Source organism: Melitaea cinxia, chromosome 16 (assembly GCF_905220565.1).
Source record: "Melitaea cinxia chromosome 16, ilMelCinx1.1, whole genome shotgun sequence".
Taxonomy (NCBI): Eukaryota; Metazoa; Arthropoda; class Insecta; order Lepidoptera; family Nymphalidae; genus Melitaea; species Melitaea cinxia.
In genome coordinates this window covers 8,797,423-8,813,603 of record NC_059409.1, presented here as the reverse complement: position 1 = coordinate 8,813,603, position 16,181 = coordinate 8,797,423, and the positions used below count along the sequence as shown (strand labels likewise).

General features: G+C 34.7%; 1 protein-coding gene across 1 annotated transcript in view; it reads left to right on the top strand.

Annotated features, from left to right (window-relative positions):
- The first annotated feature begins 9,051 nt into the window (after positions 1-9,051).
- LOC123661292 overlaps positions 9,052-16,181 on the top strand; it is a 30,646-nt gene continuing 23,516 nt past the window's right edge. Inside the window, exons 1-12 of the mRNA XM_045596282.1 lie at positions 9,052-9,340; positions 10,104-10,345; positions 10,424-10,556; positions 11,725-11,852; positions 12,027-12,274; positions 12,654-12,770; positions 12,914-13,043; positions 13,156-13,214; positions 13,392-13,482; positions 14,597-14,666; positions 14,741-14,888; positions 15,674-15,841. Of these exons, the coding sequence (XP_045452238.1) occupies positions 9,128-9,340; positions 10,104-10,345; positions 10,424-10,556; positions 11,725-11,852; positions 12,027-12,274; positions 12,654-12,770; positions 12,914-13,043; positions 13,156-13,214; positions 13,392-13,482; positions 14,597-14,666; positions 14,741-14,888; positions 15,674-15,841 (1,747 nt within the window). The 5' untranslated portion in view covers positions 9,052-9,127. The remainder of the gene's footprint in view (positions 9,341-10,103; positions 10,346-10,423; positions 10,557-11,724; positions 11,853-12,026; positions 12,275-12,653; positions 12,771-12,913; positions 13,044-13,155; positions 13,215-13,391; positions 13,483-14,596; positions 14,667-14,740; positions 14,889-15,673; positions 15,842-16,181) is intronic.

Below are 16,181 nucleotides of genomic sequence, written 5' to 3'. Positions count from 1 at the left end.
TGTATCTCTATTAAACGATAAAAAAAATTTAAAGTTACGAATATTTTCCAAATAAGTACAATTTTAAAAGCGATATTTCTCTTAGAAAACTAAGAAATTTTAACGAACTATCTTCATCAAAGTAAACTTACATTATTAAGGAATACAAAAAAAAAATAATTAAAAGATGTAATTATTTTTAATACATTTTATATTAAATAATAAAAAGATAGTATATATTGCCACGCATCAAGCCCGCTAAATCAGTCAGCGTTGCAAAAGCTACCGATTTATCGGTAGATCTACCGATTTTGGCCCTTGTCTACCGATATACCGATTTAGCAGTGCTATCTACCGAATTTTTGAATTTTCACTTCAGCCTATCGCAGTCCACTGCTGGACATAGGCCTCCCCAAGTTCGCGCCACACATCCCGGTCTTCCGCAATCCTCATCCAGCCTACACCGGCAATCTTACGTAGAGCGTCGGTCCAACGGGCCGGAGGACGTCCCACACTGCGTTTGCCAAGACGCGGTCTCCACTCTAGGACCCGTCTACTCCAACGGCCATCGGTCCTGCGACACAGATGACCAGCCCACTGCCACTTCAACTTGCTAATTCTGTGGGCTATGTCGGTTACCTTCGTTCTCTCGCGGATAGTCTCATTTCTAATCCTGTCTTTGAGCGAGACCCCAAGCATAGCCCGTTCCATTGCACGTTGAGCGACTTTAAACTTGTGGACCAGTCCCTTGGTCAGTGTCCACGTCTCGGCTCCGTATGTTAACACAGGCAGGACGCATTGCTCGAAAACTTTTGTCTTCAAGCATTGCGGAATCTTCGAAGTGAAGACTCGACGGAGTCTGCCAAACGCCGCCCAGCCCAACCGAATCCTCCTATCGGCCTCCTTCTCGAAGTTGTTGCGGCCTAGTTGGATAGTATGGCCTAGGTAAATATAATCCTGAACAACTTCGAGAAGGGTACCATCGACCGATACCGGTATCGGTATGACTTGGTTGTTAAACATAACTTTCGTCTTATCCAAGTTCATACAGAGACCGACACGTCGGGAGGACTCGTTTAGGCCGGCCAGCATTTGGCCTAACTCGTCCAGCGTCTCCGCAAAGATGACAATATCGTCGGCGAAACGAAGGTGAGAGATGAATTCACCGTTGACGTTGATGCCCCGTTCCCCCCAATCCAAAGTCTTAAAAACATCCTCTAGCGCACTGGTAAACAGTTTCGGTGATATTACATCCCCCTGTCTTACCCCGCGCCGGAGGGGAATAGGTCTTGTTCTTTGGTCATTGACATGAACGGTCATCGTCGCCGCGTCGTACATAGATTTTAGTACCTCGATATATCGCCAGTCGATATGACATCTCTGCAGAGAGTCCAGGACAGCCCAGGTCTCGACGGAGTCGAAGGCTTTCTCGTAGTCCACAAATGCCATACACAGCGGTTGATTATATTCTTCCGTCTTTTGGATAATCTGCCGAACAGTATGGATGTGGTCCACGGTGCTGTAGCCATTTCGAAACCCAGCCTGCTCTGGTGGTTGGAATTCGTCGAGTCTTCTGGCGAGACGATTCGTAACAACCCTCGAAAACAGCTTATAGACGTGGCTCAGAAGTGAGATCGGTCTGTAATTCTTTAACAGAGACTTATCGCCTCTCTTAAAGAACAGCACCACCACACTCCCGGACCACGCCTCCGGCGTGGTACCTCGGTGGATGACGGCGTTAAATAGTCTTGCCAAGGCTTTCAGGACAGGTCGCCCTGCGATTTTCAACTAATGTAAAATAATTTTCTAAAAAAAAAGGTAAAATAATATTCTTAATACGGTAACACTAAAAGAAAACGGTAACAAAAAACCAATGCACGGGGACTTCCCGAAATTCTTCCCACCACGTCGAATATGACCGTTCAAATCCGCGGTGTGTTAAAACAAATTGTACTAACACGTCATATAATAGGATTCTGCTCGCATATATCAAAGGGCATGTTAATATTACATGCTTAGATAACTAAGGAAAACCTGTTATTAGGTTACTATAAGATTGTAGAGTGAGTGTGTGAGTGAGAGGAGTGATATGTTTAGTAAATAAGGCTGTTGGTTTTGTAAACAAAATAAATAAATAAATTACTTCTTTTTGTCTTCATTGTATGGACTACTTCTACAATTAATGTTTCTTAGTGATAAAACATATTGCTTTTGAGTACTTTCTGTTTCTGTAATGTAAATTAATTATAATTATAAATGGAACAAAAATTTGCACGCCGTTTAAGGTAGATTATATGAGACATTGCAACTAATAACACCTCATGTATTAACTATATTCATGCAAATAAAGAATTTGATTTAATTTAACGGAAAAAATTAAAATAAATGAACGCATTATTGAATTTAAAATACTTTTGTTTTACTCCGAGTAAAAATCTACCGATTTCTACCGATTTTTCGGAGCCAAATATACCGAATTTTTATTTTACATTTTTGCAACACTGAAATCAGTCGAGCGCTAGCGCTCTTAGAGGTAAGGTCCACGCCAAATTCTGCGCAGCCGTCTCTTTCGCTCACACGCGCCAAGCGCCTGTTGTTATAGCGGATAAAACGCATTTGATACTTTCATAATAAAATATAAATAAAATAAACATATTACGAAAATGACTGTAAAATAATATAATGATAATTTCTGTAAACAAATGTATAATTTAATTTTCTTTTCTCACACTATCAATACAAATAGGCATTTCAATCTGTTTGGCTTGTTATTTGTTAATTAATATGTTTGTCGGTGTCGATGTCATTAAATGCTTTTTTATTCATATCGTAAATATTAGATTCATTCGTAAACTGAAAAAACTAAATCAATTTAAAAAAATTGTTTCATAAAATTGATTTTTTTAATTTTATTTTAAATTTATTGACTGTTGTTATATAACATACTTGAAATTTTTAACAAATTAATTATGTAAAAAACATTTTATACCATAGTTATAATTTTTATTATACATCAGAAAATGATCACGATGGTCTTTTGGTTGTCACACTATACGTACTAGCACAAAGATCGCGCGGCTCGTACGACTCGCGCGATGCGACCAAATTTACCTAAACTTGCAGAGCGTAAAATTGTGAAATGGCTCTTAAGGCACTATTTCCCAAACTTTTGTTGTGTTTTCTGTATCTTATTTTCGTTTTATTTTGTATATATAGTGTAAGCCCTGTCGGTTGTATATTGTTGAAGTTGTGTAAGTATAGTTAGTAGTTTAATTTGCACGAACTGTAGTTACTTATAAATTATTCATGAATATAGTATACAGTGTAGTTGCAAAGATGATATACATGATGATGATAGTGCAACCTCGATATAGCGAATCGGAGAGGAACAAGAAAATATTCGTTATATAAAGTAATTCTTTGAACTGAGGTTTGTTACGTTGAGGTTCGGTTGGTTTAATATTCGTTATAAAGAGGTAAATAATTGTGTTTGCTCGCAAACGAAAAAAAAACCGACTTCAATTACATCGAAGAGTAATACAACGTAGATCGACGAAAAAATAGTCAAGTAACTACGCGTTATCAGAGATTACTCAAAAAGTAGTTATCAGATGTCCATAAAATTTATATGTGACCACATGATAAACATCAGCTTTCGATTAAATTAAAAATTATCAAAATCGGTACATCCGGTAGAAAGTTATGTGGTATAATATAACGTAGGTCGACGAAAAAAGCGTCAAGTAAAAACGCATTATTAGATATAACTCGAAAAGTAGTTGTTAGATATCAAATAAATTTAAATGGGACTAATTGACACATACCACCTTTCTATCAAAAAAAAAAAAATGTCGAAATCGGTCCACCCGGTCAAAAGTTCTGATGTAACATACATTAAAAAATAATTGTGTTTGCGCGCAAACGAAAAAAAACCGACTTCAATTACATCGACAAGTAATACAACGCAGATCAACGAAAAAATAGTCAAGCAACTACGCGTTATCAAAGATTACTCAAAAAGTAGTTATCAGATCTCGATAAAATTTATATGTGACCACATGATAAACATCAGCTTTCGATTAAATTAAAAATTATCAAAATCGGTACACCCAGTAAAAAGTTATTGCGGATTTTCGAGAGTTTCCCTCGATTTCTCTGGGATCCCATCATCAGATCCTGGTTTCCTTATCACGGTACCAAACTAGGGATATCCCCTTTCCAACAAAAAAAGAATTATCAAAATCGGTACATCCAATAGAAAGTTATGTGGTATAATACAACGTAGGTCGACAAAAAAAGCGTCAAGTAAAAACGCATTATTGGATATAACTCGAAAAGTAGTTGTTAGATCTCAAATAAATTTAAATGGGACCAATTGGCACACACCACCTTTCGATTAAAATAAAATTTGTCGAAATCGGTCTACCCGGTCAAAAGTTCTGATGTAACATACATAAAAAAAAAGAAAAAAAAATACAGTCGAATTGAGAACCTCCTCCTTTTTTGGAAGTCGGTTAAAAAATAAAGTCGAATTGAGAACCTCCTCCTTTTTTGGAAGTCGCTTAAAAATAGTTTTATTTACCTCAACATTATGTAGGTACTCATCTTATTATAGCGAACAGTTGCTACTAATAAATGATAACACATTTTTATCAAATTATTGCATGTTTTTAATATTTTCTATTTAAAAACAATTAGGTAGGTAACAACATTTTTTTTCTTGCATTAATATCAAAATTAAATGCAGTTAAATCTGTAAAAGAAAAAAAAAACCGTAAATTAATGATGTTTCGCTTTTTTGCGACCGATTTACGACCCTTTTACCTTTCTGAGCCATTTTAACTTCAATCTTTAACAATAGTGACGAGCAGAAGTGTTTACATTACTTTCCATCAAACAACAATGATTGTTTTACGAAAAAAAGCGTGTCGAAACATGTCGCGACATGAATCACATACTATAAGAGTTATACATTGGGGGGACTTTATATAAAAGATTTGAGTTGACAAAATTCGTTAATTAGAGGTATTTATACTTTTTCCTGATAGTTGAAAATTCGTTATAAAGAGGTTGTTCGCAAAAAATGTTCGTAATGTAAAGGTATATTTTATATGGATTCTTAAGGACAATTCAAGGGGATTACGAAAAATTTGTTAAATCGAGGAAGTCGTTATATTGAGGTACTTTATATTAAGGTTTCACTGTATATTGAAAAAAAAAATTAAATTATAACAGAAAGTTTAGGGAATATTATTAGGTATATTTTAAAAATTAATCAATTGTGAGTTGCTTATTGTCTTCAAATCACAAATGTAGTGCTTTTATTTTTATGGTTCAATTTATTGGGAATAGAAAATGATAAAAATGACAAACAGAATGTTAATGTATACTTACTCTATTTTTTTACTTCATGAATGTTTAAACTTTTCAAACAACACTATTTAATAAAGGTAAAATGTATAATAACAGTTAAATGTAATCAATTATAATACTTAAACATGCATAGTTGCATAAGACGCATATGCATTGATATAGCATATCACATTGTTTTTAAGCCTTTTAATGTTAATTTTTTTTTAAGAATTGTATATCTTCACAGTGAATTATTTTTTAGTATCTAAATTAAATATCAAGGTCATCTGGTAATTGAGTACTCAGTCTACAAACAGATGAGGTAGGGCAGGAAATATCCAGCTGAAAATCTGTAGCAGCCTGGGGAAGCACCTCGAACTTATGGAAGATCACAGCTGCTCAAGCAATATTGTGTACCTGTGTCCATCTTAGTGACCAGAGCACCTGGGGGATTGGAGATAATGGTGATGATGTGAAATGATGGGGGAGTCTCCCTCAACCCCACCACCCACCCCCCATACCACTCTCCAAGGTGCACCCTTCTTGAAAAAGAAAGAAATCCCATAGACCTATTCTCAAAATTAGACCGTTCATCAGCATAATTTCGTTACGTGACGTCTCCGGCGCTTCGGAAGGTGCAGCCCCTTCGCCCTTGCGTAACAAAACGCAGTATATTAAATTCTTAAGTATAATGTTAATATTTATAAAATGATATCGCTATTTTTTTTTTTTGTAATTAATTACAGAACCAAATAGTACTAAACAGTCCAGCGACCTCCACATAAACAATAATAATATCCGTATTTCAACCAAAATGTAAGCGTGTGTCCTCCATTATGTTTCCGTGACAAAAAGCAATACATAATTTACTTGTTCTCAAAACACGTAGTGTATCATTTCAGCGTATATGAAAAATGAGCACGAATGTACATATCTTTTTTTTTCATTTCTATGATAAATTTTAGTTTTATGATAAAAGTAGACGATAGCTTTCAGCCAACGAAAATTTTTATTTCGGTCGTGATATTCTTTATTTCAATACTACCGCGACTTCGTCCGCGTGGAATTTAACAAAAAGTTATTGTTCAGTTCGCAGAGTTATAAAATAAATAAATTTCTAAAATAACCAGTGAAAGTCCCGTTAAATTCGGTCCAGTCGTTTCAGATATTAGTCGGAACGAACAGACAGACAGACAAAAATTGTAAAAATTTTTATTTTGGTCTATGTACCGTGTACACAATATCCATATGCATTTAGTAAAAAGCGGTTCTTCTAATATTATTAACAGACACCAATTATATTTATTTGTATAGATAAACGAATTATAATACGATTAGTTCGTTGGCGCAGTTTGTTAGTAGTTTTTCTGGTTGCTTTCTGTTCTTCGGGTCGCGGGTTCGATTTCCGTCTGAGCCTGGGTGTAATATTTGTATTTATAAATTTATTTCTATGTATATTTAAGCAGGAAGCAGGAACAGGAGCTCGGAGCAAATGCAGGGCTACTACAAACTGCCCCAAAAGGCTAGTCAATGATTATATAGAGATTATTAATTAAAATGTATCAATGGGTGCTGTCATGTTTTCTCTTACTTCGTGTATTTTACTATCACCAATGTAAGTATATTGTAGATACAGTAATATAAACGACGAACTCACGCTGGGTTAGACTTTACGTGCCGATCGATCTGTACTCGATATCATTGTTAAAATTAAACGAAAATTAAAATTGAATGAACTTATGTAAAATTGCTACTAGAAATAGTAATACATATAAATATTGTTACATAACAGACGTGTTTGTATATTTGTACAGATAATAAAGAGATATTGTAACAATAAATTGTTTACTGTGATATGTTCTTCCTAATGCTGCTTTGCAATACTGTACAGACGATTAGCTAATTATTTTGTTAAATAGTATCATTTATTTATTGTTCGTGAAAATAAAATACTGGTACCTACAATAAATGATTTTTTTTTTTTCATTTTAAAGGTCCTTGTAATATTTATCAGTCAATAATAGTATCTTATAATATCCGCCAACCCGCATTGTAGCAGCGTGGTGGATTAAGCTCTGATCCTTCTCATACATGGGGGCAAAGAGGCCTATGCCCAGCAGTGGGATATTACAGGCTGAAGCGTGAAGCGTAATAGTACTACAGTGTATGCTCATCCTTAGTCACTGGGCTACCAGCAATACCATATGTTTGCTATTGGGGAAATTGGTTTACATAATCTTGCGCTATTTGCCTTGAGCTTACCTTGACTGCGATAGCAATTATCTTTTCGATTTTAATAAAGCTTTATATTGAGTTGAGGGCCACCTCGACACAATATAAAGCAAAACAGAACAACAGAAAAAGTGATCAAGAAAGGTCGTTAATCCTAATCTGGGTCGTAAATCCTATCCTAATATTTTTGGGAAGTACTTCAAAGGGATGTATTCAATACTAGCTGCGCGGACAGTCTTCGTTGTGTCAATTTAATAGTATTTTTGTTTTTGTTTTAAAACATTCCGTGGGCCTTAAGGAACATACAAAAAATAAAATAAGAATCAGTCGAGCCATTCTCGAGTTTTTATCATATAATAGAAATATATCAGCCAACCCGCATTCAAGCTCTAATCCTACTCTTGCAAGGGTAGAGTCCTATGCCCAACAGTGGGATATTACACGCTGAAGCGTACCGTATTGTATAGGTACCTAGTAATGGTTACCCGTGTTAAATTAAGAAAAAAAAAACGCGTATTGTTTATAAAGTATTGTATAGAAGATTATAGGCTAAGCAATACCCCAGTCAATGAATGGACTCTCCAATACAAAAGTATTTTTTCAATTTGAACCAGTAGTTCCTGAGTTCAGTGCGTTCAAACAAACGAAGATATAAAGCTTTTTCATTCAAAAAAAGCACTAGTATACATAATAAAACAATATTTATATATATGCCGTGTTGTGTCGGCCGAGTAGAATAGCACCACCTCCTTTCTTCGCGTGGGTAAAAAGTTGTGGTCGTAAAAGGCGACCGAGGGTATTATAGCTCAAAATCATTAGGGTCCTGGAGAAGGAAAACTTCATTTGAAGCCCGGAATGGGGTCTCCGTCAAGCATTCGTGGCATAGCTCTAAAATGCGAAAGTTCTTCAGCCGAACTGGCTCCAAACGTATCGATTCGTCGTTGAGGTCGAGAGGGTGGCGCAGAGCTTAGACAACTTGAGTTTTCCTGAAGAGTGTCCTAGGCCACACAGTGTCAGTCTGACACTGTCTAAATCGTCTGCAATAGACGGACTAAGACCAATGATGATGATGATGATGATGATGATGATGATGATGATTCATCATTTATATGAAGACTTGTTTAATATATTTCACTGTTAATAAATTCTAGTTTCATTATAATTTCTTACGCGCTTTAAATATTTGCGTTAAACACAAACTTTTTTAATGGCTGAAGGAACTTGCCTATAAGTCAAGTTTTTCCCCTAATATTGTTCTCAAATCTGGAGTAGTTCAGACAACTTTTGTAAATTATATTCTGTAATTTGTGACTCATTATCTATTAAATTACTCCGATACACCCAAGGTCGAGACTGAACACCCATAAAACTAGCGATAGCAATTCTAACTTGTCCTACAAGAACTAAGGCGCGTACTTTATAAGTAAGCTGGCACCGACGTCGCTGCACATCGATTTCAGTAATAAAATACGATGACACCGCAGTTCCCATGATGACTCCATACAGTTAACGTCGAAGACTAAATATTTTTTGTTTGTTTTTTATTCGATTCGTATTTTTTAATATGACAGCAAAAGTAACAAGTAAGAAATGGATTAGCGAAGAAACGATTGATGAAGAAGAATTGTTCAGCCATTGTAGAGAAATGGAGATTGTTTGTTATGCTATAACGAAAGTAGTTACGGAGGCTGACAATAAATGGAAAAATTGTGCCGGAAAAAATAACAGTAACTCGTTAACCAGTCGCAGTTACATTATGGAGCTAGTCAGCATACAGGTTGAGTTTTGTTTATTTTATGACAAGCTTTCCATAATATTAATTATTACTTCATAATTATCACTAAGGTTTTTGAGAAATCTGCTTAATCCATTTTATTGAAATACATTTTATTGAATTACAAAATTGTATAGAGTTTGATTCTAACGAGAACTATAAGATTTTATAAATTAATTTAATTAATATTTTTTACAATGATTTGCATGTCAGAGCTTAGCATACCTACTCATCTAGCTTCCTTCAGGTCATATATAAATGACCGCCAAATGTTATTTTGCAGCTGGACTAGCTGCTGTATTAATTAATTTTATTTATATACCTCCCATCTAAGACAATCTTTCAAGTCTAGTAGCGTAATATGTTGCCTTAACAACAATGAACGTAGGTTTGATTCCTGCTCAGGCCAATATTTTCATTATTATATGTTACTTTTTCATTCTATTCTTTTCATGTCGTATTGTAAATTAATCTTATACTTGACGTTAGAGGAAAATAGATTATGAAACCGATCTGTTCGGGGGAAATTTTTGTTGAGGTATTTCAATGGTTATTTTTGATTCCTATCAAACTACTCTAAAGGTCTTTGTCCAGCAGTCGATATAGAGGTGGTATAGTGGTACATAATATATAAGTACTATAAATTACAATACAAATATATATTATTTTAAATACTATTTGCGATTTGTCGTTTTATAAACTGGTGATATATTTCTTTACACATGGGTACGTATTTATTGGACCCAAAAAATGTATTTTATTGCAGGTTTTAGATCAAATAATAGAATATTTATTGAAAGTGGTGAAATCGTTTTACAAACTAAATCCAAAACTAGCTAGATTGAAAAAAGAAAACGGTCTTGTTATGAGCAAACATGATCATGTATTCGACATGTTGTGCGCTAGAAGATTTATAATGTTACAATCGATACATAATCTCATTACAACGATCTTATCAACTTGCCTGCATAGAGAAGACTCGAGGAAAATGATCGAATCTTGTTTAAGGTATCATGTTTAATAGTTTATTAATTAAATAAATAAATGAGTATGTTTTCTATTAATCATTATATCCATTCATTACAGTTTAGTTGGTATATATAATAACCTAATCGGCTTGAGCTGTAAGAAATTTAGTGCTAAGTTTAACATCTGCAGTAATACATACCCTAATATCATTAGTGAAACGAAGCCCTTGACATTGACTAAAATTGTACAGGTGAGTTTATTTCAATACAATCAATATATTTCCGATATAAAGAGGAGATGTCTCAATTCGACCATATGTAAATTAAAATGTTTAAGTGACCATTAGTTTTTAAAAGTCAAGCTACCACCAATTCGGAATGTAGATTCTGCGGAGAAGAATTGGCAAAAAACTCCGTAGTTACTCTTTTGAAAATAATATATAAACTGTGTTTTGGTATGTTTTTATATATATATAACTAGGTCAGCAAATAAGCGTACAGCTCATCTGATAGTAAGTGATTATCGTAGCTTATAGACGTCTGCAACACCAGAAGCATTGCAAGCGCGTTGCCGATCCTACCCCCAATTCCCCCCAGAAGTTCTGGTCAATTTACTCACCACAGAAACACAATACTACTTGAAAGCAGTATTATTTAGCTGTGATCTTCTGTAAGGTCGAGGTACTACCCCAGTCGGGCCGCTCCATACTTCGAGCCGGAAATTTCTTACTGTGCCCTACCTCAGTTAAATTAGTAATATCTTGTATGAAACACAGCGTCACTAAGTCCACACATCTTTATAAACTACTAGCTCTGTAATCGCGGGCGATTTCAAACGCGTTAATTTAAAAAATAGCATATATAGCTTTCCCCGATAGATGAGCTATCTAACACTGAAAGAATTTTTCAAATCGGAGCAGTAGTTCCTGAGATTAGCGCGTTCAAGCAAATAAACAAACTCTTCAGCTGTATAATATTAGTATAGATGTAATCCTGCACTGAATACGCTTTATCTATAATTTTCTTTATAAAAGCTTTAAGTTTATGTTGAGACAAATACAGTATTTCAATATCTGTAGCATTACCCCACAGTAACAGACCGTAACCCTGTGTGGGTTTCCGGGCTCCGACACATGACAAAGTTCTAGTGGGGAGCCCGTTGAGTGTGTGACGTATATTTATATTTTCAATTTTTATAAAAACGAGTAAACTGGATTTGATTCGCATCTTTTTATCAATAATTAATTACTAGGAGTAAGTAATTTCTAGACATAATATACGCTAGTTTTTTTTTATTAACTTCTACTTGAATTTATTCAGTAGGCGCTTTTACAACTCGAATCATTAATTTATAAATTTGGGCGCATTTTATGCTATTAAATGAGTATCTAAATTTAAAGATATTTTCAATTTTAATAGGTTCTAGCAAAAAGTCGAACAGAAGTAAATTGTCACCGTCTCATAAATTGTTTGGTCATGATGTTTAAGCCCGAAGACCACGGCGAATGTGATTCTAGCTCAAATACGGATAGCTTAGAAATATATCAGTAAGTATTACGATAAGCTTTATTATAATTAGCTCATATTTAATTTGGTATGGTGATATCCTGCTGAAAAACAGAGACTATATAAATAAATATATATTTAATATAGGTATATTAATAAATCTAAACTTACCTACCGAATCGTAATTAATATCCTATAATAATATATTGTTTTAGTACCCTAACAAAACACATAACCCCACCAAATTCAACAACATCCCGCCGTCTCAGTTTGACAAAGCGTCGTCAAACTTTTATAGATAACAGAAAGGCAAAAATGAAGCAAGCTCAAAGTCTGGTCGATATAAAGAACGGTCATAAGAAACTAATGGATGTGCTAAATCCACAAAACTCAGATGCCGAAGTACCTTACACTTCACTTCTCGACAACGAGTGTATCCTAGACAATGTTTTTAATAATGATGGTAATACCCACCAAATTTTATACTACGGTAGAACCCCCCTAATCTGGATGAAAAGGTGAAATTTAATTATTATAAAAAGACAATAGTATGTTTCACGTGCACTGATTATCCAATTTTTCTTAATCTGGATTCTAAAATCCCGTATAGTCCAGAATAATGGGACTCTACAATTTCTTGTTTTCTATAGCTATTTTAAGTCATAAAATATAAAGACTAAATGATATAATAAATATATTTACACATTTTCTGAGAATTTTCTATTATATTTTCAACATCATGTTTCTTTTATTCTGTTTTATCTAACCCAATTCTTCTACACCTATTACCTATCCCTATCTATGACCTGCCCTTTCTATTAATATTAAATACGTAATTTCAGAAAATGTCAATGGAATTCTCCAAAGTGAAGAAATATATATTGAAATTCTTCTAGACACTGTTTCTAATATATCACCACTCTTGTTGGGACCAAAGGGCATCAAGAAACTTAAGTCAGGTGAATTATTATAACCAGTTTTTTGAGCAAATAAAAGGTATTTTTGTTCAAGAATCAAATTGGTCATGAAATGTAGACAGAAATTTTATTAGGTAATGACTGTTTTTATCATAAAGAAATAATAACTATTTATTTTGTTACAGGTAGAATTCAAGCTAGTAAGAAATCCGCACAGAAAGTAACAGAATATTACCAAAACTTACTTTGGGGCGATGTCGGCAGTTGTTTAGAACATATCGTTCTTTGGTGGTGTGCGTTCCCTTTGGCTACAAGGTATCCTTTAATTCAATATACCTAAAACGTCTCCGCATCGAAAGATTTCAAATAATAGATATATATCATTACTTTGTGTTCCTAAAACATATAATTATTTCCATTATCGCAGGTCACCTAAAACTAGTCAAAGCTTACGCGAGTGGTTGTTCTCTACGTTCAATGACAATAGTAAGTATGCCTTATAAGAAAAACTTTTCTTCAAATATATATTCATATTTTGTGATCATATAAATAAACAATAACAATTTTTTTAATTGATGTTTGATTGATTGAACCTGTGACATTCCACATTATGTATAGCCCTATTTAATACTTGATATATATGTACATGTTTATATGTTTTAGATACTCCGGATTTAATACTGTCGTCATTGAGGATATTGGCAGATGCTTTAGGATGTCATGTCACTTCTACTTCTTGGGATAAACATTTCGGGTGAGTATTACCTGACTCTAAGCAGTGCCGTATATTGGCCCTATCAACTGGCCCTATCAACTAGTTATGCCTCGCGGTTTTACCTGCGTTCATTTGTGGAAAAAACGTACCAACATAAAAAATATTATATAAAAATATAAATATAATTTTTGGATTCGAAGCAGTAATTCTTGAGATTAGTGCGTTCACACAAACAAACTATTTAATTTCAATAATTTAATATTCTTAATTGCACGCCAAAATAAAAATAGAGTAGTAAATAAAAACAAAGATATCTAAAGGCGATCTCATATCGCTCAAGAGCGATTTCTTGCAGATAGCCTTTTGGCAAAGGACACGATATAGTAGCGACGGATAGAAAGTGTGCAATATAAATGGTCCGGGAGCCAGGTACCTACTAATTTGGTCAATTATTGCCTCAAAAATCGAAACTTCTTAAAATGCATTAGGCAATAAAGACATTATTATGAATAGTCGCGACCGTCAGCTATGACTCTATGGGTGGGGCGGGCAGTGGTAGCATCCCACGCATGGAAAAAAAAGTTTTTTTAGTAATTTCGTCTCACTTTAAAATTTATCTGAATATAGTTTACCTAATATCTTGAAGGAAAAATAAAGTCAACTGACCATAACACGGTGGATTGTGCGTCAGCATGCTGCTTGAACATGAATAAAATTATTATATTTTTAATGAGTTCCTCTCAGATAAAAATTTACCTACCTGTTGATAGTTTATATGCTACTATGAATGAAAATTAATGTTAGCTGGCTGTATCTCGGTGGAAAGTTTGTCAGCTGGTATCTTGAAAGATGTAACAAAAAGTTTTAAGGGTACGAAAAAAAAACGACAATAGTTGCAGAAGTTAGTATTAAAAAATATTTAGATTAAATGATAAACGTTCATTACGCTTATCCCCCATTTCGACACGATTTATTAGCTATATCAAAAATTACTGATTTAAACTGGACAAAAGAAGCTTTTAAATGTAACACTTCTGGAATCCAGAAACTCTCATCTTCATATCGGAGTAGGAATCCTTATTGTTATTACAATTATACGAATAATTTTTATGAAAACTTTGTTAAAAAATATTTAAATGGATGTACTTTGTAGGGCAACATTAACGACAAATTTGAAACCAACATCTCTAAAGGATTCAGATCTATCAGTTTACGTGACCGAAGTAAGTGAAAATTTACGTAAATATTTGATAAGTAGGTACTGTTATAGAAATTTTATAATGGATTCTTATTCCAGGCGACAGTATCAGGCGCTAATTTCGCGTTAATGCTACAAGATTTGGTAACGCTGAACAATCATTGTGAAGTCACGTGGGATTATATTATGGGAGCACCTCTAGAGGATTTGCCAATTGTGGAACAAATACCAATATTACATAGACTCGGTAAACTACATAGACTATAGTAATAAAGGCAATTATGTGCATTGGACATTTCTTTAAAAACAATATTTTTTACCAACGTAGATGATTCAGACCTATAACATCCCACTGCTGAGCATAGGTCTCTTTCTTCATGTAGGAAAAGGGTCGGAGCCTTATCCACCATGCCGCTCGACCATTGCACGGTGGGCATGCCTAAACCCTTCAGCCGAAATATTTACTCATTATTTTCCCTTGACTTTATTATATAAAATTATGGAATGGCTGACCTAAAAAAAAGTCACAAACAAAATATAAATAAGATTAACACATTTACTTTTATGGGAGTTGTCATGATTGTCATTTTGAAATTCCCGCTATTCCCGTCACCCCACAAAACTATTCATTGTGACTATGACAGTTTAAAAAGTGTGTGTGTGCGTGTGTGTGTTTGTGTATCAAAAGTGATTGCAACGAGTCGCGTGTCAGAACAGCTAAAAGCGCTGTAAAACGTCACTTTCAGCGTCATTGCTGTTTAATTTTTTTTATACAACTAGGTCGGTAAACAAGCATACGGTTCATCTGATTATAAGCGATTAGCGTACTGTAGCTTATATTTATTTATTTATATAACAAGGTTTAGCAATAGTGTTTGTACTAATGCTAAGAAATTCATAAAGTTAAGAACTAAAAACCTAAGTTAATCCCCAAATTTTTTTTATACCGCGTCCTTAATTATTTAGTTTCTTTTGTGGAGTAAATTTACAAAAGTATGTGTCAGCTCTATATAATATAAATGTAAACTGCAGACCACTCGGTGCACACGTGCCGGCTGTGGTGCTGTGCCCAGGCACGGCAGCTGGCGGCGCAGTGGCGCGTCGACGACTTTTTCCGCGTCGTGCAGCGCGACCTACGCGCCTGCCTCGAGCAGCTCACACAGCTACGATTCGCTGACCACACCGCCGCTATTGAGTCTGGTCAGTGATACTACACCACACTATCAAAACACCGTGATTGAGACTGGACTGAATCCTGTTTTGCTGTAAGGAACTAACGACTAACGTTTACATTGCTTAGAGCCTACTGCACAATTTTTTATCTGTGTATTCTGTGGACCAGGTGCCCAAAGATCTTATAGTGCCCTCCAGGTTCAATACAAATAGCCCATTTAGGGTTCTGCTGGGGTTGCCTTGGTTCTGTAGTGCGTAGGGGATGTTCGCGACGGCGCGAGTTAACTGTTTCTTTGCTACTATGCGCAAAATACTTGGTTCTTTAGTGCAAAAACTACGGGACAGCTCCAACAGTATCTTAAAAATG